Source organism: Diadema setosum, chromosome 22 (genome assembly GCF_964275005.1).
Source record: "Diadema setosum chromosome 22, eeDiaSeto1, whole genome shotgun sequence".
Lineage (NCBI taxonomy): Eukaryota > Metazoa > Echinodermata > Echinoidea > Diadematoida > Diadematidae > Diadema > Diadema setosum.
Window position 1 is genome coordinate 16,455,698 of NC_092706.1, and position 27,511 is coordinate 16,483,208.

Here is a 27,511-nt window from a genome sequence, read left to right on the forward strand (position 1 = left end):
ATCTCACATGAAACCAATGTTTAATGTCACATCCAATGCATCAATGTTCAACAAATCATTGAAATAAGTAAAAAAAAAAACAACAACAACAACAACAATTGTACATGAACAAACCAGCATACAAGGTGTGAGAGGACTGTGGCATTAATGCAAGTATTCAAAATTTCTAAAATGATCAACCTCCACCTCGTGTTTCGGAGACTTTACAGCATTCATAAGAAATATACAAAAACAATGACTTACAATGTACTTACATATTTTGTTCTCACTTTTAAATCAGGAAATCATAAAATGTAAAAATCATTTGCACACTAAACTGCCATTCTCATGTTGCCTAGTTTTGAATGTCTTGAAAAACAGTTGCACACTTCAGGTCATTAATAGCATCCAATCGTGAAATATCAAGTGCATGCAATGAAGTCTTAAATCTAGGGGGGTGGGGGGGGGGGGGGCACAGGAACCAAGCATTGGAGGTTAAATTGTTGGCTACATGTGAATACATTTGTGTACTGCATTTCCTTTTGCTGAACTATACATAAAACAAAAAGTTTGCACAATTAGTACACACTGGCGAATCCACCTACATTAATGTTCAACTGAATAGGCTGGATTCAATAAGTTCTATGTCACATATAATATAAGCCTAAATTTCACAGCTAGCCTGTTGCAAGAAAAGTTAGACTTCACACAAATGATAAAACATTTAAGCTTTCATTGCAGAACATACTTTGTTCTGCAATCATAGTGCAAAATTGTACTCAAGTGCCAATTCTTTGGCCCAGAATCTTTGCACGGTCTACTTTGATCTCATAGCAATTTACCAGGGCCTGAATGCACAGGAAAAAGTTGTTTGTAGTGAAACATGTCAATTGAACCTGTACCTGTATTTTAATGAATTAGAATCCTACAAGCCTGGCTCACACTTTGATTTTGATGTGCAATATCAAATAAAAATGCATGATATACTATTAGGATGGACAGATATTTGCTCAGATACATGCTTGTACATATTCTAGATATCACTCTTGCGACACCCCTTCCCAAGTTTGGTACATATCTGACCAATTGTATTTAGGATGAAAATGTGAGAATTGGCCACAATTACCCCCCCCCCCCACACACACACACACACACAAACTTGAAACTATAGTCACAAATCTATCTACCCGTTTATACTCATAGCACTAACTCACAGTGTAGCTTATCACTTGTAACCCCCAGATCCACCATGAACACACTTGAAACTAACCGTACTGTCACCAATGCATTTTTTTTTTTTTTTTTTACTCATAATACTAATTTAGCTCTATCACTTGTGGTTCTAAAGATTTTTTTTCAAGTCTTTAATAGGCTCCATGCAGCCTCCCAAGGGGACTTGGTGCCAATTTGAACAAACTGAGATCCTATTCCCATTGGGATGCCACCTGCCAGGTTTGGTGAAAATCCATCCTGGGCTTTCAAGAAGTAGATAAATGTAAAAAGTTCATGCATGACGCACAACGGACACTGCACAATGAATAACCGAATAGCTCACTTGAGCCTACAGCTTACACGTAGGTGAGCTAGAAAGAAAATAAGTACAAGTGCATATTGAAGTCTCTGCACTTTTTGCCTTTTGAGGCATGATTTGGGGACCTTCCATTGAAATAAAAGAAACTTCATCATGAATGAGAATTATGGAGTACAAACAAAAACCCACATATGTACAACATTACAGCAATACTAAGGCACTAAGAAAAATGTACAAGTCCATTCAGCTTTCAAAAAAATAAAAAATAAAAATAAAGTAGTGGAAACGGCTTGTATAGGGTAGTCACTGTTGGAAGCCATTTCACATGAGTTGTGATGCAGCAAAGCAATACAATGTAGGCCTATACGTATCACATCACCCCATACTTGATGGTTGATGAGTCCGAGACCCCATTTACAGTGCGGGGCTAGGCCGAGCCGCGGCCAAACCGCGGCCGAGTCCCGCAATTTTGTCCGTTTACATTGCCAGGCTCAGCCGCGCTTTTAATTCAAACCTTTCAATATTTTGTTGTAGTGGCGCTCTGCTTGTAAACAAACGCAATTTCGTATAGTCTGATTTTCAGACCCATTGCCAACTGGATTCCGTGGCGACAAAGTCGCCATTCGGGCAAAGGCCTTTGCTGAAGGAAAAATCCTTTGTAGGACAAAACCACCTTAAACTATATTAGTTTTCGACGCTGAGGGGGTTAATATCCTGAATAGTGAAATAGTATGGGAAGAGGGTCTGGAAGCCAGACTAAAATTGGCCGCGCATTTGGCCCAGTTTGCGTTTACACTGAGAAAAGGCCGGGCTCGACCGCGGCTCGGCCCCGGCCGAGACCACCTCCAGAGCGTGGCCAAATGCGCAGCCAATTTTGGCCCCGCATTTGGCCTTTTGCGCGTTTACACTGAAATGAAGGCGGGGTCGGCAGCGGCCGAGCCGCAGCCCAGCCCCGCACTGTAAACAGGGTCTGAGTTATTGTAAACAATCTTACCCTTTCCTGGAGAAGGGACAAATTTACTATCAGTTATTGAAAACCGGATGGGCAGTAACAATGAACTTTCATTCTGAGTGGGGTTTTGTTGTTGATGTTGAAGTTCTGATTTGTTTTTGTTGATAGGCAATCTGCATGGGCTGCATGAATTAAGAGTAAAAGCTTTGGTTTCCAGCACTACATATGCATATAACTCCTTGGTGCTCTAATGACAAAGGAAAATTCAAATAAAACACTTGTCAATACTGCTCAAACCAACTAGTGTTATAATCAAAATTTCAACTGACACAGAAAAACACAAAACAACCAAACAGCCAGTATTGCAATGTTTAGGATAATATGGAGCTCTACATGATTTCATGATCCCAAGGAATGCCCTGTCAAAAAGTAATCAGGAATACAATAATAGCAACTATCCTAAGAAGGAAAAAAAAAAAAATCTTTCTCCTGAAATCCATTGCCAAAATATAACCTTCGTGATAGAACACATATTCTGTTTCTGGTTAAAGTAAAAAAAGGTCAAACAACATGTCGAGTGACTTATGGAGTTGCGTTCACACTCTGTACAACTGTTGCACTACAATGACACATCACTGAATACAATATTGCTCAAGAGTTATACTTATCACCTTTAACACATCTGCAATCTCTATCATACCATGGCCTACATTCAACAAAAACAAAGTAAAATAGCTTTCACTTGAAGATGCTCAATATGGTACCAGCACAACATAACAGGGATTCTTTACCGTCTCCATTTATTGCTGTTCTTACATTAAATATCTGTCAAGGTATTGTACGCAACCCAATATACTGTCATAATATCAAGCAGTTTGACGCCATGTTCAAAGTAGCTTTAATGGAGTCAAGTGACCTAGTGGGTCTCTAGCTCTCACCCAAGTATCACAAGTTCATGTTCCATGCACTCTCTCAGACTATATCATACTTGCCAACATTTCAAAATCAGAGGTCAGAATATTTCTTGAAGAAAAGGGAAAAGAAAACCTGTGCACAGCCCACATCATGGGTGCAAAGTCTGTTTGGCCGGGTTCCAGGGCAGGGTCCTGGAATTTTTTGGGTTTGAGATGCTCAGTGATGCAATCTGAGCTTATTTTAGAAGCCATTTTCCTAAAATTTAGAACCTATGCATGGGAAATTTTCATTACAAGCACCAATCTGGACATCTGGATAAAGACAGATAATTGTTCTAGTTAACATTTATGATACCAGTACACCACCAATTCACTGCCTGATGTTTGTCTTTTGGGCCATAGGAAAGAAAAATAGAATCACAACATTTGCAATGATCAAGAAAACCTTTGCCTCACTCTAGTACTTTGCCTGCCAGACACTTGGTTTTTGTGGAAATTTCCGCAAGCACAGGTGTCAAGTGTCCAGTACCTACTGTCATAATTTTTTTTTTTTTTTAATTGTTCATGATGAATATTTTGCTGTAACATTCAGGGATAACTATGTCGCTGGCATGTGGTTCTCCTTTTGCTGCAATGTGATTTTTTAATTTTGTTGTCCATCATTCAAACGAGCTGAAAGAAGAGGAGTGACAGGGAGAAGAGGAATTGAAAGAATTAAAAGAACTGTCTGCTCAACAGTCTGTCTTTTACACAAGCATTAGGTTATTATCATCACTACTGTTAATTAGGCCATTACAAATGTACCTCCACCAAGGGACGGTACCAAGGGACGGTTTTGTTATTGTCTAACTTGACCATGCATTTCCAAATAGCAGATCAAACTGTGAAAAAAGGTCCCCTATTTGGTTCTGGCCCTGAGGGGGCCACTCTGGGTCTGTCATAAAGAAAACTTTAGAGTACATTGTATACCCACTTCACTTATGTACATTTGTACCTTGTATAACTAAGAACATTTTTTATTTAATAGGAGATACACTGTACTTGCTGAAGACTCTCTAATTTGGGGTTTATCATCCAAGAGTGATATATAAGTGCCAAGTCTGGAGAAAATTTGACCACATGTTTTCATGCAGATGATGAAAATGGGAAAATTGGTGTCCAACTTGGTACCCCCATCTGCCATGAATGCATGATGGATGCTGGACGATGAATGGTAGATCAAAATATCTCACTTATGCCTGTGGATCAAGTGATCTAATAATAAAACTAGATGAACAAAACAGGAGTAATTTCATTTAAGTCAGATCAAAACTAAGAAATTTGTGAAGCTTTTCAATTGAACATGTTTTCATGAAACAGTTCAGTAATATCCACATAATATGCAAGTTATTTAACATGATGATGTCATAGCATCCAAATTGCATTTATTGACCTATGCAGAAATCTGCACAACATTTGCATATCAAGATCTGTCAAATAATTCAAATAAAAATGTGTACACATGTATCCTAATATTTTGCTGTGGTGCAGTAACAAAAAAACAAAAACAAAAACAAACAAATTATATTCATCATATTTGAGGAAAGGTTGTAAAAACAAACATTAACAAATATTTTATATTTTTGAGCACAAAATAATGGGAGAGCAGTGAGTTGACATCACCAGCAACTAGGTCAAGAGTGTGCCTACTGCCAATGGCAATAGCGAGAGTACTATGTACATTGTACAAGTTATAATTTCACGAGTCTAAATGTGAACTTAATTTCGGTGAGGCATCTACCATTCTCTTCATCTGATTTTACTCTTCTCAAGGAGTTGGGAGGGAGGAGAGGAAACTTGAGACTCGTGATACTCTAGGGCATGCAAGTATGATTATTGTTTATGTCTGACTCAGTGGAGCAATTCATTGAAGTGATAACTCTATCTCAGAAAATTGTCTAGCAACAGGCACAGCAAGTTATGCAATATTTGGCAATTTCCCAGTGTTTCAACCACATAACTGTAAACAATTGTCACTTGTGATGCCCTTCCACACCTTTTAATGTTCAATGCTCAAAGCTAATATTTTGGGAATTCCTAGCAAGAAACAAAATATATGTATGTATATCTACACCTAAAAAAAGTTGCAAAATTTATACCATACAACTTATTTTTAAGTTTATTTTACACAATTTCTAATTGTGATTTGCTAATATTCCAACAAAAGTTACATGTGTATTCTATTTTCATCAAAAGGATAGATACTTGATTTAGTCCACTGAATGTATCTCAGGGTGTTAGAGTTTTACATTTTTTCTTTCTTTCAATTCAGCAAAATTTCTCACATCCAGCAGTCTTGATATGCCAATCATAAAACATGTAAAGTTTCAGAACATGTTAAAGACTTGTAAAAATGAGCTGAAACTGCAAAGAATAAAGGTCTATGCCATGATTACTAAGTGCTGTTTTTTGTAACACTAGTTTTCCCATACCGGTACCTCCAAAACCAATCCATTCCATGCGATAAAATGAAGTCGGCAGTCTTATATGATCCACTGGATCACATTTTCTGTAGAAGAAACCCCATGGATGCATGATGTTGTGTTTATCTGGTCTCTGTCCCATCCTTTCAGATAAAACAGCAGGCCCTGTTTCTGAGATTTTTTTTCACTTTCTTCACAGCCACCAACATTGTCCAGTACTACTGGTGATCTACACATGTGAGTGTGACTCATTTAATTGCTGCGGAACATACTGCACTGAGGCAGATCGAAGTATCGGTATTAAAAAAAAAAAAAAAGAAAACACCTCCTTTTCATCTCCCTGCCTTTTTCACAAAGCTAACTTGGAACATGGTGTAGAATTGCACTTCTAGGTGGAACACTGGAGAAATGGGTATACACAGGTAGGATGTTTCGGACACATATTTAACAACAAAGACTTGGAAATTCTGTTACAAAACTGAATAATGCTCATTACTCTATCAAGACTCAAAAACCATATTTCCATGGTTTGGTATTATATTTCTATTTGTAATTTTCAGTAAGCAGTGTTGGAAATTCATATGGTATATCAAAACATCAAATGACAATTTCTTTTTCATTGACAGTCCTATTTCGGTCATATGAGACCCTGCACCACAAAGCAAACAAAAAGTCGCCAGACATGGATTTTTAGTTAAGGGGAGATTCTGAAAGAGCAGACTCTAAGCTTTAAAATGTTGTATAACTCAATTCAAATGGATTCTCCTAACCTATATAAATACTGGAAAGAAAGCACACACTCTGAAAAGTGTGAACTGAGAAAAGAGGCTCTGAAGTACAGGGTCTATTCAAGTGCTTAATCTTTACTAAACCATGCCACCTGTGCCATGAATGGGACAAAAACATGATGTTAATCACTGTAGCACTAACAATAAAGGGATGATTAAACTGAGTTGAAATTAAGCATGGTCTATTACCACATTCTAACCATGATAAATATCAACTTTCAGAGCAGTAGCATTATCCTTTCAAAAGCTTTTAGAGTTGAAAGTGAAGAGGGTGCAAAGGATTTTCAGGAAATGAAAGGGGCCTCTAAGAAAAACCTGATAATACTCTACCAAAAAAGGGGTTGTAGAAAAACTGCTTAAAACCCACTTTCCCATTCAATCTATGATCCCAAACTCAAGAATAATGTAGAAGAAGAATAGCTCTTTCAGAAAATATGGATAACTCAAAATTGACTCGGTTCAACTATTTCACCTTTCTTGAGTCCTCACATAAAATCAAGGGGTGCGACTTTTTGTTTGTTTTGTGATGCACGGTCACATATATATATATATATATACATATATATATATATATAATACAAAATGTACCCATATACAGTGTATGTTTCAGTCTTCTGTCTATTGCAAATCAATCAAAAGCATTTCAACTGCAAGATCCAGAACTTGATGGACTAATGCTCCAGTGCCAGAACAAGAAAGCCTTCTGTAAATGCAATTCCATATTAAAGAATAAATGAACAATCTACAAAGAATGAATATAAAGTATGATAGAGCGAATATCATCAACTGTATATCAACACTTGGCTCTCAAACTAATGACTGAAACATATGCTCCCAGTAACTATGCATATCATGTTCTTATTCAATGGATCAGTTGATATCCAAGTTATTATTCTTTTCAAGTTCCTACACTGTGCAATTTGTGGAAATGCTTCAACATTTACCAGTAATCACAGACAGTGCATGCCAGTATGAGAGCCTAGACAACACACACAGAACGCATACCTAGGAGAGGATTGACCAGTTTTTGTTGAGGAAAATTAGAGGTCCAGCTGTCTCAGGTTCAAGAAGTGCCCTTTTCATGTCCACACGGGACGTCCCTGCCTGAATGTCTGCCCAGGACTGTGCAATGGCTGGTACAGCCAGGTAGCAGCGTGCAATCTTAGCCAATTCTGGGAACTTGCTCTGGTTCATTCGCCACCAGTCCAATGGGCACATGTCTCGTGACAAGGGTGGATATGACAGGTAAGTTGCCACCTCTGCATCGGCACTCTCTGGCTTGCTGTTGAATTCATCTTCCCCAAACAGACAAAGGAATGGTGATACACTAGTCTGCTGCTGGTCAACAGTGGCCTCTGCGCTGTGATTTGTGTTTGCAGTCACCAGCTGCTTCAAGGCATCAATAACATCCAACTTATCCTCGTCTGCAATGAACTTGAGCTGCTTGAAGCGTGGATCCAGCAGAGCAGACAACATGGTCACCGAAGAAGGCATGATAGCATTAAGGTCCCATTTTTCACGGACCTCTTTGGCAATGACACTGAGGAACTCGCTAACCACTGAGCCATCATCCTCCCGACCTTCACAGTGTTGCAGCATGCTGTGTACGACTGGGAGGAGGCACGATACGGAGCCACTCTTAGTGTCACTGAGGACTGTCAAGGCAGCCTTGAGGATCTGGATGGACTGGACTAGTTGAGTGGCAGTCTCCCACTGCTCATCACTTATGTAGAGCAGCTGATTCTTTTCATCCCCTACTTTGACACTTTCTATGGCATCACGTAGAGCAACAGCCTGGTAAGTAAGAAGATGACAGAAGAAAGAATAGCATTGTGACAAATACCCTCATGAAACTTTCAACAAGAAAACTAGAAATTCTGCTATGGTGACCGGTATGCCTCCGTCATATGGCATGGTTCTCCCAACAGGTCTAGAGTATGTCTTGATAATGTGAGATGACAGTTTCACATAATTGGCAAAAAAAAAAAAAGAAGAAAGAAAGAACTGATAGAATGATAGAATTTCTGCACTTTAACCTGACCTTTGACCCTTGACCTTTGACCCCATTACTAAAAAATTTCCAAGAAAATCATTGTCGGGCAGTACATGCATACGAGCAAAGTTTCATAAAGATCATACCTTGACCATTTCGAAGGCATGAAGAAACTTGAATTATCACTCACTGTGATTTAATCCCCACCTAACACTGAAGAAGTTACAAATAGCTCAACTAGCAATTACTTCAAATTATGCTTTTTGTTGAAAAAAAAAAATATTGTTACCACGCCAATGTATTGTTCAACATTGAATAAATGTACATATTTTGCTCACTGATAGTCACATGCGTCATTTCTCAAGTCAAGTGCTCAAAACATAAGATAAATAAATCAGCAATTTCTCTGATTTTCAATTAAAAATGTTACTATGGCAACACAATGTTCGACAATATTAACAAAAAATGAAGTTTGCACAACTATATATCACATGTGCCAAATGTCAAGTCAAATGCTCAAAAGCTGGGAGTTAGCTGAATTCAGGGTATTATTGTATGATTTTCATTCAAAATATGCTGTTACCATGGCAACACATTTTTCAACAATAAGGAAAGATAAATTTTGCACATCTAATGATGAAGTGCACCCTCGGCAGCACAAGCGTACCTTCCTTAGCGCTCCTAATTTGCAATCTATTTTCACAATTTTTTGCCCATTTTCCAGTGTTGTGACTCAGTGGATTTTGTGTGTAGATGCCCTTATATGTCAAGGATTATGTGATATATGATTTTTTTTTCTTCTTTATGTTTGAACATTATTGTTTTGATATATGAACGCAATGTTTTAAGTAACAGTGATAATACATGTATATAAGGATTTATATGTTATAGTAATACTGTAAACGGGGATTTTGTTGTAATGATATTAAAATGTGTGGTTATGATAACGATAATTAGTTTTGGATATTGTTGGTGAATTAAATGAGGTTGAAGGAAAAAAAGTGAAAGTTGGATAATGTAAAGCTAAAAAACAAAAGGAGAGAGAAAATGAAGAATAAGAAGAACACAACAAGAAGAGAAAAAGGAAAACAGAGGAAAATGAGAAAGAAGTTGAATTTACAGGGTTTTTTAAAGTAATCGTGATTATTTATGGTAATGAGAATAGTGATGTTAGAAATTTTACATGTATAATATGTGATTGTTTTGTTTTAAATGTTAATATTGTGTGACGAATATGTTTGATTTTTTTTTTTCATTCTATGTATTTATAGAATCTTGTTCATATTTTACAGTAATCGTGCTTATCTCTGTAAAATGTCTGCAGTCCAGCCTGCGGGCTGCAATGGACATTATTCAATAAAATACCCTTTCAATTCAATTCAATCTAGGTCATATAGCAGTCACATGTGCCAAATTTCAAGACAAATGCTCAAAGACTCAGGGAGTTACATAGCTAAATCCACAGTATTTTTGTATGATTTTTCATTCAAAATAGGCACTGTTACTATGGCACTGCATTGTTCAACAATGACGAAAGATTAAAGGACAAGTTCACCTTCATAACATAAGGATTACGAGAATGCAGCAATATTAGTAGAACACATCAATGAAAGTTTGAGGAAAATTGGACAATCGATGCAAAAGTTAAGAATTTTTAAAACTTTTGTGTTGGAACCGCTGGATGAGGAGACTAAAAGGCTCGTGATGTCATATGAGTACCACAGTATAAAGAAAATGTAAAGAAAATTCAACATATTTTCACTTTTTTCGCATAATAAAAGAGCACTTGACTTGCCTCTTTCTAAAGGCAATGGGAATAACATATGTCAGTAACGAGTCAAGAGTTTAGTCAGGTTTAGTCAGAAAATAATTCTGTTATAACTATTGTTTACATTTTGTATACGATTTTACTAATTCAAATTTTTACAGTGATTGTTTCTATCCCTAACTCACATTTTAGAACTATTTTAAAGCACTAATGCTGGGTTTTTGTTTCAACTGCAAATGGTAAATTATGCCTTTAAAGGACAAGTCCACCTTCATAAACATAAGGATTGAGAGAATGCAGCAATATTAGTAGAACACATCAGTGAAAGTTTGAGGAAAATTGGACAATGGATGCAAAAGTTATGAATTTTTAAAATTTTTGTGTTGGAACCGCTGGATGAGGAGACTACTAAGGCTCGTGATGTCATATGAGTACAACAGTATAAAGAAAATGTAAAGAAATTCAACATATTTTCATTTTTTTCGCATAAAACAAGAGCATTTGACTTGCCTCTTTCTAAAGGCAATGGGAATAATATTACCCATAACATATGTCAGTAACGAGTCAAGGGAATGTGTACTTTTTTTCAAAAGATGAAATTTTGTGAAATTGTCTTTATATTTTCCTTATATTGTTGTACACATGTGACATCATACACTGCAGTATTCTTCTCATCCAGCGGTGAATGCACAAAAACTTCAAAAATTCATAACTTTTGAAAGGATTGTCCGATTCTCCTCAAACTTTCAATGATGTGTCCTACTAATATTGCTACATTCTCTCAATCCTTATGTTAATGAAGGTGAACTTGTCCTTTAAGTTTGCCAATCTGCGTACCATAGCGGTCACATGTGCCAAATTTCAAGCTAAATGCTAAAAGACTAAGAGAGTAAGCTGAATCCAAAATATTTTTGTATGCTTTTTAGTGGAAAGTGCTGTTACTACGTATAGTAATGCATTGTTTGAAACTGCAACAACAGTCTCTCTTAATCAAGTGGAAGCCTTGGATGTCCTAGATTAAGCTAGACTCTACTCAATAGGAATCAAAAGGCTCACCTTGATTAGCATGTCCCCTGTGGCCAGCCAAGACCCCTTCAAATTATCTTCCAGCTCCCCGGTGAGCTTGCATGCCTGCTTCACTTTTTCCAGCAGTTCTTTTGCATCCTCATTCTGCAGAAAGTAACACACCATCTTGGACACACCATCCACCACTTCCTTCACTCTAGCAATTTGTAGGCCACTCTGGACACACTGCTCTAATTTCTCTGCTGCGCAGCTCATGCTGTCACAAAGTAGAGTGCTTCCCACCTTCCCCACCTGAGCTCCCTTTAGCATCCCCTGGCGGTTGACGATAGCTGTGATGCTCTCCAGAGAAAGCTGGTACTGACTGAGGAGGCTGCGGATACACATACTGAGTTCGCTGCAGGAAGGCCGAGTGGAGACACGGTCTGTGCCAAGGACCCAGGACTCGCGTGTCCAGAGGCTGGTCAGGTAGTGAATAGTGACAGTCAGGTACGTGCCCCTGTCGCTGCCAGACCACACATCAAACATGAGACCGAAGTTTTTGGCATCCTTACTGAGGCATATCTTCAATTTTTCCTGAGAGAGAAACACATAATCTATGAGGACTCATTAATGCAGCCAACATGGTGTACACTGAATCAAAAATAAAAAAAAACAAGTATAAAAAGAGTAAAATAAATTATCATTCCAACTATATTTTGTACCATGCTGAATTTCACTCAACCTGGATACTTATAGTACTCCCCGCCCAATACCATAATTGTGGCTCTCACACTGCTACTCTCACATCAAGTGTGACTGATATATATAACACACACTGACACATCCTCAAGCATACAAATGTACACGTAGATGTAACACTTAGACCCCGTTCACAGTGAGAGGCTCGGCCGCGGCCGAGCCCTCCTTCATTTCAGTGTAAACGCGCAAAAGGCCAAATGCGAGGCCAAAATTGGCCGCACATTTGGCCACGCTCTTGCTGGAGGTGGTCTCGGCCGCGGCTGCGGCCGAGCCAGGCCTCTTCTTGGTGTAAACGCAAACTGGGCCAAATGCGCGGCCAATTTTAGTCTGGCTTCCAGACCCTCTGCCCGTACTATTTCGCTATTCACAATATTAACCCCCTCAACGTCGAAAACTAGTATCGTTTAAGGTGGTTTTGTCCTGCAAAGGATTTTTCCTTCGGCAAAGGCCTTTGCCCGAACAGAAACTTCGTTGCCACGGAATCCAGTTGGCAAAGGGTCTGAAAACCAGGCTATACCAAATTGCGTTTGTTTACAAGCAGAGCACCACTACGCCAAAATATTGAAAGGTTTGAATTAAAAGTGCGGCCGAGCCTGGCAGTGTGAACAGACAAAACTGCGGGGCTTGGCCCCGCAATTGAGGCTGGGCTCGGCCGCGGCTCGGCCCAGCCCCGCACTGTAACGGGGTCTTAGAAGCTGACACACATATTGTATATATACTCACAACCTACTGCACAGACACTGACACACATTAGTATCCAAGTACTTGTACATCCCAGTGTATCTGTACACTCTTATGCCTGTAAAGTTTCTGATTACTATTCTGTACTTAACTGATGCTGGTTTGTTGTTGTTGTTTGTTGTTGTTTTTTTTTGGGGGGGTGGTTTTTCTTTTTTTTCTTGAGTTGTTTTTGTTTTGTTTTTTCAGCCAAGAATTTATGTAGTACCCACAATATGTGCTGATGTTGATAAAATGGAGGAAATCTAAATCCTATAAAAAATGCAATATACATGTAGTTCTCATAATGTACTAAATGCATTCTTTTTTTCTTTTCTTTTCTTTTTTTTTTTTGGGGGGGGGGGTCATCTTGCAACAAGAATACACAACAGTAGGCCTATGCATCCAATCTTCAGTTACCTGGTATGATCTTTGAAATTTGATATTCAAGTATAGGGGAAAGTGGAGTGAACTGGGACACGGGAGAAGTGGGAAACCTCTCTTATCTCAAAAAGTCAAATTGAACTAATCAGCTTTCAAGTCTTATCACCTTTTAGACATTTGGCGTCAGAGTACAAGCACATGGCAACAGCTCTGCAACAACTTGACTGGATAGTTCAATTTTGAATTACACACACTAGCCACACTAGTAGGCCATATGAGTTCCGATAATTTCCATTAACAGACTTTGCAAAAATTAGCTCAATTGTGATATCAGCCGCATTTTGAATTTTTTGGGGTACTGTGGTAAGCTGGGACATCATCACTGTCCCACTTCTCCCTCTATTTAAAATTGATGATAAAAATATCACAGATTTTCACATTATTTTCTTCAAATTTCAGGCGCTTTAAATGTAACTTTCTCTGATGGGCCATCATGGATATCACATTTGCGATGAAATTCTTCGTGTGTAAATATTCACACACCCAAACTTAGATCTTGTGCACACACTTTGGGTATGATGAAGCTGCATTGTGTCCATAGACATCTATGAGTTTGTTGGTGATGCTGCAAAAATTAATAGGGGCCTACTGTGAAAGTGAAAATTTTCACCCAAGCGGTTTTTCGCACTTGGCAAGGCAACATTAGTTTTGCATTAAATTTTCATTCTGTGGATTTAAACCAGCACATATATTAACATGTCGTCCATTTATTTTCACTCTACATGTAGTATCTGTTAGCACGAAATGCGCGGATATTTCAACTGTTACAGTATCATGGAAAAAAGAAAGAGTGGGTGAGAAAGCAATAGATAGTTGCCGCTAATGACAGCAGTGCAGTTGATCTGAACTTGAGTGAGGGTTTAGTCACATATACACACCTACTGGAAGTGCCTTCCACAAATATCATGCACTGATGTCTTTCTTGATCTGAGTATTGAGTGTGAATAGACTGCTCAGAGACTGCACTGGAAAGATGACAAACTAGATTCTAGATAACAAGAGGTACCAGAGATGGTCCCATCACATGAAAGGTCCTGCTGCTACAGTATATGTGCATGTGTAGTGTAGGGTGAGGCACAACTTTTTTCCTTTTTGCTACCAGAAGTAAAAAAGCTATCCCACTGAACATTACTGTAGCACAGAGCACAATTTGACATCTGGGTATTTCTTCAAGCTAGAATTGAGAGTTAGAATTGGATCTCATGTGGTACAGTAGTAATAAATGTTGAATATGACACCATAATATATTACATCATGAATATGACATCGCAATATGCCTATCATGGTACATGTAACCCATGTGCATGCAATATGCAGCATTATCACTGACTATACTCTCAGTCTTATGTATCCTGCACGAGGTGTTTCTCTTTTACAATATAAAGGCACTATCACATTACCTGGGCCTCTTCGTACTTTCCCATCAGCATGGTTTGCACGAGGGATCTTGATGGTGACAAATAACCAGGCTCCAGGACCTGCAGGAAGCGCACAAACCCCTCATCCTCCAACATGCTGACAGGAAACAAACTCCTTGCCAACAACATCACCACCTGTCCAGTGATGAACTGGGCCCTCTCTGGCCCACAGATGGTGGGCTTCACCATGGATGGGCTTGCAAGACCCCGTGAGGAGCGAGATGCTGTGTGGGGTGATGAACTTCCGATGCTCAGTCTGAAGTTGCTGCTGGGGGATTTTACCTTCCTCTTTCCAGTCTTCCATTCTCCACCTTCTTTGTACACTCTGGCTGATGGCCCTACAACCTGCATTTAATACATATCGGCATATACAAAAAGCCAATTATGACAAACTTTTCAAATTGGAGTCATGGAAAACATACTGTAATGCCAGAAATTTTCACATGCACAAAATATCCACAAATTTTGTGTGGAACCAAGATTCATGAAACTCCTTGCATGTCTACACTATGCATTGAATCCCAATTGCAATTCACGAAAATTTCATGCCACGAAATGGTTCTAATCTTAATGCAGTGAATATTTCTGGTTTTGCAGTATTATGATGGTACAAGTAGGGCTCTAATCATGGGCAAACACAATCAGGGGTGGGAGCATCCATCTACCCCTCTTTAAAAAAAAAAACTAGCAATGTCGCTATGGCGACTGGTATGCCTCCGCCATAATGCATGATTCTCCTAATAGGTTTATAGTACATGTGGACAATGTGTGATTACATTTTCACAAAATTTGCATTTAAATATTAAAATGACATGTTTGTCACAAATGTGTTGAATATTCACCTTCCTTGACATAGATTTACTGTAAAACATGATATATTCGCGGCATGAATTTTTCGCGAATTGGCGGCGACGGCCTTTTTTGCGACATGAAATTTCACGAACTGCCACCATGCTTGGCATTCAATGCATACAGTGTAGACAAGAACTTTCGCGTGCATTTTAATTTCGCGAATCTTGGCGCTCGCGAAATTCACGGAATTAAAATGCACGCGAACATTCCTTGTTTTACAGTAATTGGATGAATAGGAGAGCATGTATTTGGGAATTTAAGGACTTTAACTTGACTTTGACCCTTTCATAAGTTTATGCATTGAGTAATTTTCAAGGTATGGAGAAAAAGTGCAATTTCTTAATTGAATAGTAAATTTTCATCTGGCCTTTGACCCTAAAATTCATAAGAGAATCACTGTCAGGCAGAAAATGCATATGTACTAAGTTTCAAGATAACTTATTCCACTTCCAAGATATAGAGGAAAGAGTAAGTTCAGCACTTTCACTTGATCCTTGACCTTTTGACCCTTTGACCTTTTTGGCAAAAAAAAAAAAAAAAGAAGAAAAAAACAACTTTCCAGAGAATCTCTATTCGGTTATGGTGACAAGCACAATCATGGTATGCAATCATGATTTTCTCACTTTAAAAAATTGTAACTTCTAAAAGAATGCACCAACTGACTTCAAAATTCACATGCAGCATGCTGAGATATCAATAATCACATGTAGTAATACAATAGCTAATTTCTTCTCATTTACTGTTAATTATTAAAGATTTAATTACCAAAAAGTCCCCCAAAACCTATGTAATGCATCAAAAAAAGCATTTTACAATTTTTGTAAGATCAAGATTTGAGGTCTGATTTTTAAGTCTACCCCTATGTGTTTGGTATCAAATTAATGGATTTTTTTCCTGGCATTGCTTGCATGCAATAAAAAACAGTGGTCCTTTCTGCTGGAGAAAGTTACGAGGTCTGAAGTCCCGTCATGATAGAAGTGTAATGCTGGCTTATTTTTGTGACATGATCTTTTAACCCATGCTGTACAGCTATACATGGAGAAACAGCTCATTTTTCTGCTGAAGATACACTATAATATGGTGTGCTGTTTGCCAATAAATGTTCAGCCAGTTTTGAGTTTTGAGCCATTTTCAAATGCTGAGGAAAATAAGTGCAGCCATTTTTTTAGTATTTTCAGCGAGGTATATCCTAATTTGACTACTTAAAAGAATCCTTTCCCCTTATTGAATATCCTTAGTTTTTTTAGCCATAAATTGTACATAAATGTGTGAAAAGTTTAGCAAATTTGAGCAATAAGAACTTATTTTTTGATATTTTTACAAATTGCTGAGGAAAAATACAACTGTAAGACTGATCCATGCCCATGTTCTACTGCATGAAGGTCACATGATAAGTGTTCAGTGTTCTTATTTCAATGCTTTTTCAATTTTTAAAGATATTATAAGCAAAAACATAGTATCTTGGCTTAATATGTCATTGTTTGAGTGTCACAGCTTGGATATCAAGTCAAGTCATCATAAATCTCATATTCATTGTTCTAACTGTGTTTACAAATATGAGAATGGATCCAAACACTATGCGCACATTCAAGGTCAAACTGTACAGATAATTTTTTGATGAAAAATATCATATCTTCCAAAGTACCAGCCCTAATTTCATAAAACTTTGTAATAATGGCCAATATATGTCTGTTACCTATTCCTGAAAGTTTCACCTCTTCACTCTTTGGCAAAAGTGAAATATTATAAATATATAAAAGTGGTTTTATTTGAATTCAAAGTAATGCCTACAAAATTGATCATCCATTTTGAGTAGTGAAAATATGACATTAATTCATATTTTGTGAAATGTTTGTTTGTTTGTTTGTTTTTATTTCTGCATTCAATCAAATACAATTTGAATACAAATTTCAAAAAGTACAAAGACAAAGAATAGCAAGTGCAGTGAAATAAATCGATAACAGTACACAAATAGATACACATAGGTGATTGCATTGAGCAATGTACAGATACACATAAACATAAAATAAAATATACAGTATTTTTCAGTAAACAACAGAGATCATTGAATGCAGGAGACCACCATCGTAAGCGATTAAGCTAGAAATGGATGGAGGCCTCATAAAATGACTATCCAACGACACAACTCTCTTGGAGGAAAGTGATCAGGTGGGTGCAGTGCAGTTGCAGGTGTGAGTGCAAGATGCAGTTGAAGGAAGAAAATAGAGATTGACAAAAAAATGACAATCATTTATCATAAATATTTATCTTGATTGGTTTGAAAAATATGATTGTATCAAATATTGTTTCAGTGAAGCTTTCAAAGAATAAATACTTGAACAGGACTTTATATTGTCCGGGAGATTATTCCAAATGTCTGGACCCGAATTACTTATAGATTTATGTGTCACTAATAATTTGGGATTCAAAAGATGGAAATTTCTACATATACGAGTATTAAACCTAAGTATTAAACCTAAACATGTTATTAAACGATGATGGAAGTTGATCATGTATATATTTTAACATAATTACTGCTACTTGAATAATATTCAAATCAAAAACCTTCAATGTTTTAAGTTCATGAAATGAAGAATCAGTATGAGCCTGAAAATGTGATCCTGTACAAATACGTATAACTTTCTTTTGTAATTTAAAAATAGAATTTATTTTGGTAGAGCCACAAGTTCCCCATACAACATTGCAATAACTTATATATGGGAGAATTAACGAATTATATAATAAAAATAAAGTTGAACGAGGAAGAAAGAACTTCAGCTAGGAAATAATCCCTATATTTTTAGAAATACACGTTGTAACATGATGCAAATGCTCATTCCAAGTCAAACTTATCATCTATTGTATATATACTCCCAGAAATTTTGAATTTGTTTTCTTTTCTAATGGGATATCATCAATGTTAATATGTATCAGCGTATCTACATTATGAGAATAAAGTTTGAAATAAATGAAATGAGTCTTTTTTATATTCAAAGAAAGTTTATTAGACTTAAACCAATTTGATACTTTACTAATTTCAATATTTAAAGTATCATTTAAAATCTTAAGATCTTTATGAGAATAAAATATGTTGGTATCATCAGCAAATAAAACAAAAGAGAGAAGAGAGGATGTATTAATGATATCATTGACATAAAGAGGGAATAATAGTAGGCCCAGAATTGAGCCTTGAGGAACACCACATTTGATTATAAGGGGATCAGATTCACAACCATTAAAAGTAACAAATTGTCTTCTATTAGTTAGATAATCTTAGTTAGATAATCTTTAAACCATATGTCATGGCTAAGTGCTGGTGGTGAATGAAAGGGATATTTATCAGGAAGATCTAAGAACAATTTCTGATGAACAAAAACATTCTCCTTTTTTTTAATGAATTTTTCCTAAATATTAGTCATTTCAATGTAATTCGACACCTATGATTAGAATGCTAATTTATACGCAGTTTAATGCAAAACTCTGACTCTTTCTTTCCATGAAATGAAAATTTGAACACTCAGCTACAACAAACAGCATAAAAAGCATTTTCACCAAGTTTTTTCATATTTCCCCTGTTACACAACTGCATGTACCCTGATTGTGCTATGACCTTATACATGCATACACCAAGTTTAAAAAAAAAAATAATCCTGCTAGCATTGCATATGAGGGGAAATAGTAAAATTTTGAAGTGTTACCCTTGACCTTTGACCCCAGACCTTTGACCCCATAAACCCAAAATTGCCTAGATAATCACTACCAGTCAGTGCATGCATATGTATACTATCTTCAATGAAGATACCTTGAACAATTTCCAAGATACGGAGAAAAAAAAGTAAAATATTAATATTTTTACTTGACCTTTTGACCTTTGACCTCATGACCCCAAACTTTTACCAGAGAATCTTAATTGGGTAATACATGTATACACTAGGTTTCAAGAAAATATCTTCAGGCATTGCATAGATATGGGGGAAATAGTGAAATTTTAAGCATTTGACCTTGACCTTTTGACCTTTGACCTTGATCATGTGCACCCAAAAGTTGATAGGCACAACTTCACCCCCTAATACACTCATACATGCCAAGTTTCATTAGGATACCTCAAAAGGTTTTTTAATTACGCTGTCCACAAAATTCAATTACGAACAGAAGGACAGACAGACGGACAACCCGAAAACATAATGCCCCAAAAATTAAACCGATAAAAATCATAAATTTTCTTCATAGATGTACATGAACAGAAAGAAAGGCTTCTCTTCTTTCATTTGATGCACAACTCAATGCTCATAATTCATGCATGACTGAGAAAAATGGACAGTGGTGGTACCAAATTTTCATTTGCATGCACAAATGGTGACTGAGTGAAAATTGCAGACTTTTAACATTATGTTTTTAAAAAAAAAACTAAGTTTATATAAAAAAATATTCATATTTTTTTCTTTCAAATGAGACCTATGCATCAAATATGAGTATGCATCAAATATGAGTAACGCATGCTCAAGAAAAAGTTGCATGAAAAAAATGCTTCATTTCTTCCAATTCTACAGTCAGTCGAAAAGACCCGCACAATGCACAAAACGGCAGTGCTACAGTGAATGTGGTTCGGGGGGGGGGGGCGGCATTTACAGAGAACGCTGGGGTGGAAAGCCCTTTGTCGTCATTTATTTGGAATAAGTTATGAGACATAACCAATAATTGAAGAATAATATCAGGAGTATTCTCAGGCTGCATAGAGTCCAATGACTACGGAAAATCAATGTTACAACAATGGTATACAAATTTTGATAATTTTGTACTTCTAACTTATCTCAGTGCTTTCATTCCTTGCCAAGTTGCCCTCAAGTGTGTTTCATCCTTCATCACTTACAGGGTTTTGAAGATTTTGAAGAGGGAGGTGAAGCAAAAAGGGGTACATCACATATCACTGAACTTGCACTTGTAATAATTCAAAGGTACAAGTGCAGGGCAGAAAGTCATCCTTTTTTTTTATTTTTTCTTGGCTCAGGCTATAGGTAGCCTACTCCCTACCCCCCTCCCCCCCCCCCCCAAACATTCCACTAATGAACACCCATTGCTCTGTGGTTAACTGCATGGTAAGTCAAGCTCATGATCATGTGCTATTAATTTATGACCCTATTCACAACTGTCTATAACATTCCCTTTTTACCCCCCCCCCCCCCCCAGTTTGTGTAAATTCATTGAAGCATAAAAGCCATTGTTATCTGCCAAGTCGGGAAAGCTACGGCTTCTTATTAACCATCCATTTATCTCCGGCGACACTTTGGGGCAGAGGCATAAAAAACATTGAATATATTGAACAATTCAGCCTAAGTCTAAAGAGTAATGAACATAAATGAAAAATAATGCAACCTCTTTATATGGCTCAATTAATTTTCTGAATGAGTGAACATTTTGTCATTGGTGTCCAGTGTGGAAATGTTATGAGCAAATCAAATGTGCAGAATGACATCCTCTCCTTCCAATAAAAGGGAATACTGTAAAAGTGGAAATTTTCGCGGTGTTGAAATTTTTCGCACATTTCGCGCAACCCGAAACTAGCGCAAAAATAAAAGCACGCGAATATTTTTGCTTGCCATATGTTCCAGTAGTTGTCTTGATTCCGTGGAATTAAAAACATGAGAAACTCTTTTTACCCCGCCGAGCGCAAAAAATTAGTCACGCGAAAATATAAACTTTTACAGTATTTGATTCTTTTGTTAATATTCTGTGATATTTTGGTTACCAGTAGTAAAAGAGTTTTGAAAGGTTTTCACAATTCAGTTATTGGTCTAAAGGAATTTGCCAAAATAATGATGTGGCTTAACAGGACACTGAGCGTGACCATTGCAACGCATAGTAACTGATTGGAAGTTATGTAAAGTGCTGTAGGTCTGAAAATTCATAGGTTCACATTGTGAGATGTGTTGATCATGGTAACACAGTGTTTTTAAATTTCAAACAGAGTTCATATTTTGCCCTAAATGTAACACAAGGGGTACCCAGTATCTGAGCCATGCACATCTGCATACTAGTAATTGTGATATAATATCTAATGAAGTTTTGTCAAGCCAAAATATTATATAATTTAATTTCTTAGTGCCATCGTATGTTGAAAAATAAGCCTGAGATAGCACAAGAGAGCATCTAGAACCCTGCAGCTTCCAGGCCCTTATAAGCGGGCCCATGGCCCTGATGGGGCCCTGGACCCACTATTTGCCGCAAGGTACTTCGCACTCATGATGTGCGCTTGCGCACGTACTGGTAAGTTGAAGTCTCCAATGTGCCAGGGGTTTCAGGTGGGAGAATCTCCAGATCAGAAGGCTTGGGGTTGGAGTTTCTGGCAAACTTTGGATGGATGTGTGTTGTGTGTGTGTGTGTGTGTGTGTGTGTGTGAACTGCAGTGATTGAGGTGCATGGCGCAGAGTATGTTATACACAGTGCGAGTAAAGACAGTCCAGGGACTTATCCACTGCCTCCCAGAAGACGATGGCGGAAGGCTTCCACCAGGGATGGTGCAGTTACAGTGCCCAGTGGGAGTATGTTCCACGTTCTTAGTGTTCTGGGGATATTGAATTTTGAAAATTTATGTAAATTATTCATTCAGATTTTGGAAAAATAGACTTCACTTAGTTTTTCTACTTCTACCAAGTTCAAGTTAACCCCTCAAACTGGTTAGATCTAAATAATCTTTTAGTGAGATGTAAAATCGCATTAGACATCCTCCCTTTATGTGTCCAACGTTAGGGATTCTCTGTGTTCTACTCGAATTCCGGACACGCTTTTCACGATGGAATAATCGATGTCTTTCACATCTTGTCCATGCACCAGAATCACAATTCATATAAACAATTCACCATAGTTGGACCTACCACTCATCTACCACTTTTTGAATGAATACCTTGTATCTCAAAAAATATCCCTCATTTTCACCTTAATTTCATTCCACTCGAGGCAGAAAATACCGCAGATTCATATCCCGGGCTCAGATTGTTGATTCGTAACCGTACGCGTGGAGTTCTCAGCGACAAACACAAGTGGCATTTTTCACTGTACACCGGCGCAAGCTCATCATTTTAATCGACCGCCCGTTTTCCCATTGAAAAGCACGTAAATCCAGTGAATGGGCAAATATGTGTCAACAATAATTACGTGTATTTAATAGTAATACATGTAAATGATCTAGATCTAGTATTCCTCATGAGAATTTTTTTCAATTCTTTTTCCTCACATTTCCTCAGGTTATTTACCTGTAGATTTCTATCTCCCTAATTTTTCATGATTTGTATAAATTTATGTTCGAATGTTCCAGCGTATTGCGCCCGTCCCACGCATATTTTTTATTTTATACGCGAGAACGCCATTGCGCGAGGTGGTCAATCTAAAAATAGACGCGGGTGGTCGATGAGTGCCGGTAGTAGAACTAGAAACTAGACTTACTAGAATCTATAATATTTTGACACATTCATACAGAGCGAACGATGAAGAAAAAAACTGATAGGCCTCCTGATGTCTACGTTACTCACGTTAGACATCCTTTTAGAATTTCTACTCAGTAATTTAGACTCTAAATGAGGCTCAAGGAGTCAAATTTCATATAAGACTCTATTCATTAGACCAGGTCAATCATATGATAAAAAGTCTAACATGAACATTTCACACACTTTATGCGATAAAATCTTGTGATAGACTACACTTTTAAAGGAGTATTGTCTTCTAACGCTAAATCCGAGGTATGAGGTAGACTCTACCTCAACCTGCCTGTAATCCTGTATTTTTGTGTCACGTTTTTGGCGATTTCGGTCCATGCAAGGCTCTGTAACGTAAAGGCTATCTAGTTCTAGAGTTAGAAATCTCTGTTAGTGTTAACTGTTGAGTGTTAGTCATGAACTTGAAGACCCACTGTTACGAAGTCCTTGCACGTTTTTACTTTAACTGTTAACGTTAGAAATCTAGATATACTAGTTTGACCTAGATCTAACGTTAAACTTCACATCAGCATCGACCACTTTATGATTAAAAAAGCGTTAGGTTTACTTCTAGACTATGTTCTAACGTTACTAGTAGGAGAGTAGATCGTATCACCAGACGCTTTTTTTTTCGTGGCTTTGAATTCCGTACTCAGAAGATGAAATTTCAGCTAAATATAACACCACTTATTCACAGACTCCTGGAAATTACGAATTCAGCCAACTTATTTCAATTGTTCGCTCCAGTTTTTAGAAAATATGCTTCAAACATACCCCTCTAAAACAAGTTGTCTTTTTGCGCGGTGCAAAATCGCATTGTATTACCGGACACAATTTTCGTAATGGAATAATCGAGGTCTTTTGCACCTAGTCCTTGCACCAGAATCACAATTCATCCCAAAATTCACCATACACATTCTCACCGAGCGGATGACAAAGAAAAAATTGGCAAATGAGGCTCAAATTTCGTATTTATATACGGTAAAATGTCTGTCTTGAACATTTCAAACAGTTCACGCAATAAAACCTTATGAGAAATCGACTTCTATTTTATGTGCTTTGTCTCTGGGAGCTGCATGCACGGGTGACGAGTTGCGGGCCCCTTCCTTAGCGCACAACTATTCCGCATCGTTCGCGTTTGAGGACGATAGCTAGTACAAATTTCCGATAGCGATCAGTGAACTTTTGGTTCTCTTGGTAGTATGTTAACCCTACTACATATCGACCGCCCTTATTGAAACCGACCGCGTAGTATTGGCGCACAGAATGCTTAGTACGCACTTCACTGCGCCCAGAGCACATAAAATGTGGCTTTGACTGTTGATGAGGATGTTTGGGAAAACACGAATTTTCACTGTTCATTAATGGTTTGAATCAAGGACAAAATTTCGAATATTTTAACCGAATCGTAATGTAATGTCTACGGAAGTTTCTAAAAAGCTTCGTACAACATGGTGTTCAATGCAACTCGGTTTGTGTGCATTGTCAATGCAAAAACAACGGTCGATCTCAATAAGGAGCGGCACTGCGGGGAGCTGAAAAGAGGCTATGCAAGTTCGACGGCGATATTTTTGCACTGAGGCACTTCAAATTGAAAAGGGAACAACAGTATTTGATACGCAGCTGGATTTTCTCAATCACGTAGGTCAAGTTTTTATGTGAATTTCAGTGTTAAATATTCAAGCAAATAAAAATTAGGCGGTCGACGAGTAGTAGGTCCAACCCTATCATTGGAATGTCGATGTGGGTGAGATTTCATAGAATTTCAGTCACGAAATTTGATTCAAACATGCATAGATCTAAATATTAACTATGACGAGGTGCGGGTCACTCAACCATAAATTTGTGGTAAAATGTGAATTTCCTTGTGTTTTTACATTTTTATGTCGCATTTTTTTTTTGCGATTTCGGTCCACACAAAAGTTCTGTGAGGCTTTGGGATATCTACGAAGTCTCACGCGTACATTTAGGCCTAATAGCAACTTTAGATTTTGACGCGCGGACGTTTGAGACGAGTGCGCTGGACGTTCTCTCCCCTGCGTAGCGTTGAAAAGTAGCTTTAGATTACGCTGGGACGCAACGTACTATAAAAAATAAAATTGCGCCCCCATATGCTCGGTGCATGAACTTTAGAAAGTTCGTATCTCTACGTTGCAAACTGTGCAGACGTAAAAATAGCCCAGTATGCGTAGTGAAAAACTCGGGCGACGCAAGCTGAAAATAGATCGACTTGACGCGCACTTCTGCGCACGCTCAGAACATGTTTTTTCCCTCTGAACATCCGCGCGTCTAAAATCTTACTAAAAGTAAAGCTCCCTAATGTCATTAGTACGCAAAAATGTGTGTGTCCGGTAATAATAACAGGTTAATACCATGTCCATGCTTGTACATCGTATCTTTGAAAACATCACTCAGTTTCACCTTAATTTCATTTCACTCAAAGCAGAAAATATCGCAGATTCACATCTCAGGCTCAGCGCCCCTGGATTCCCTAGTAGGTATCCTAGATAGGGGCCTAACACCAGTGAACACAGTTGGTTCTCACAGGACTCGACTAGCGACCAGACGCCGTGTGACTTTTGTAGGATCTATAATAACGTGTAGGCAATCCTGTCGCGGTGTTACGTTAGTGTGGAATACCGAGTCGCACTCCAGCAGCACGATGATGTCCTAACGTTAGAGCCGATTCTAACTAAGGGCATAAGGCAATATAGCAAGTGTGACGTGTAATGACCGAACCATCTTCATGAGCAGTTTAGCTGATGAGGAAAAATAATTGGAAGAATTATACTGATAAGTTTTATGTCTAGCGGCGGAAAACTTTGTTCAGCGGTGGGCCTACAAATAGCTAACATAACACAACATCAAGGAACATGCATTCGATACATGATGAATTAAAACCTCCGATTTCCATCAAAGTAAATTTTACTCGATATGTCGATCCATCGATAGCTAGGCCTACCTCAAATTCGGCCATTTGGTGCGCAGCCGTCAGATGGTAGCGTAAATTCGTGGTGCCGCCTGTATACTTCATAGTTTTGTTGCACAGTGTGCATCGCGCAATTTTTGTATCAGTATCGCACACGATATACTGCCAAACTTGAGACCTATTGGATCCATACTTTTTCCCTGGTGTTTTTGACATTTTCCAGGAAATTTCAGGGGCTTACAGAAACTACACAACGTAGTATCTTCGGTAGATATATCGATCAAATTTACCGATGAGTCGAGTTCTCACGTTAGTACGATCCTATCGGATAGAGACGCAGATCATCAGTCGATTTGCATACGAGCACGCCACAAGCTCAAAGTTCATGAGAGCACGAAACACAGAGCTAGGACTGTATCGGTACGAACAAACTGCTTCGTCTCTGAACGTTTTAAAAAGATATAATGGCAATGTGTATTAGTCTGTTGTAAGTTACAAGATTTTAGAATATATATAAGTTTTGTTAATAATAAATGCAATTCATTTGTTTAATTGTGAAAAAAAAAACAAATTAAAAATTTGTAAAATCTAAATAACTTTCTGTAAAACAGACTAGTAAAACTCTTCATATCTTTGTGACGGTATCGTTGGAGCAGTCACCAGGGCGCGATTACGAACGCGATTAGTCGTCGCATTGCTGATCACGCGCTAAGCTCCCCACGGGAGGTTTATATAGGGATGGTACAGTACTGGTGGAGATGAGAATTGGGCTTTTATCTTTTTGCGAGATACCAAGAAAATACTTATGAAATAGTACAGAGCGTACCATTTTAAGAGGAATTCAAAGTTTATTTGATGAAAATCGGGTTTGGAATAACTGAAACATCCAAAAATAAAGTAAAACAAAGCGATCGTAATAAAATGTGGGTCCCACACTTATTAGTATCACTCTGTTTTGGATATCTCAGCCACTTCAAAACTAATTTTCATCAAATGAACTTTGAATTCCTCACAGAATTACATGCTCTTTCATATTTCATAAGAGGTTTCTCATTATCTCACCCAAAAATGTTAGAAACCTGAAATTAGGTCTCAATCAAAACAATACGATTCCTTTAAGTTTTGATTGGTGTTTGCATGCATATAAAATCCCACCTCCCTGGTTTGACTGTATGCAAACTTTTTACTCTAATAGTTGAGAATAGATTTGGATGAAACTTGCAAGAAAAGTTAGTAATAACACAATGAATAGATGATTAGATTTTGGTAGTGATCCGGGATTTTCTATGGATGTGTTTGAAGGATTTTTCATCTTTTGGCAGCCACAAGGATAGAATCTAGGGCCTAGGTCAATGACAATGACAATGACAGTGACAATGACAATGGCAATTTGAGGTTTTGTTTTGTTTTGTTTTGTTTTTTGTTTTTTGTTTTGTTTTGTTTTTGTTTTTGTTTTTGTTTTTGTTTGGGTTTTTTTTCCCCGAACGAACGAACCTGGGATCCGGGAAGTTCAAGCTGCGCGTATTTTACG

At 37.7% G+C, this 27,511-nt stretch overlaps 1 protein-coding gene across 2 annotated transcripts; it reads right to left on the reverse strand.

Annotated features, from left to right (window-relative positions):
* Positions 1-7,193: 7,193 nt before the first annotated feature.
* On the reverse strand, positions 7,194-26,294 carry LOC140245360 (E3 SUMO-protein ligase ZBED1-like). 2 transcript variants are annotated; one of them, XM_072324937.1, is made up of 4 exons: positions 26,271-26,294; positions 14,713-15,075; positions 11,444-11,986; positions 7,194-8,420 (listed from the first exon to the last, which is right to left on the reverse strand). In XM_072324937.1, the coding sequence occupies exons 2-4, from the start codon at positions 14,917-14,919 to the stop codon at positions 7,632-7,634; spliced, it is 1,539 nt and encodes a 512-aa protein (XP_072181038.1). In that variant the 5' UTR covers positions 14,920-15,075; positions 26,271-26,294; the 3' UTR covers positions 7,194-7,631. The 2 variants fall into 2 exon arrangements, with proteins under 2 accessions (XP_072181038.1, XP_072181037.1); XM_072324936.1 differs by having other exon boundaries at positions 26,014-26,276.
* Positions 26,295-27,511: the final 1,217 nt, after the last annotated feature.

Excerpts from the sequence above, each read along its gene's own strand:
- LOC140245360 (XM_072324936.1), bottom strand. The coding sequence starts at position 26,196 with ATGTCAAAAACACCAGGGAAAAAGTATGGATCCAATAGGTCTCAAGTT. Across the intron at positions 15,076-26,013 it reads ACCAAATGGCCGAATTTGAG|GTTGTAGGGCCATCAGCCAG; the intron begins GTAGGCCTAGCT and ends TATTAAATGCAG. Across the intron at positions 11,987-14,712 it reads GAAAGTACGAAGAGGCCCAG|GAAAAATTGAAGATATGCCT; the intron begins GTAATGTGATAG and ends TTTCTCTCTCAG.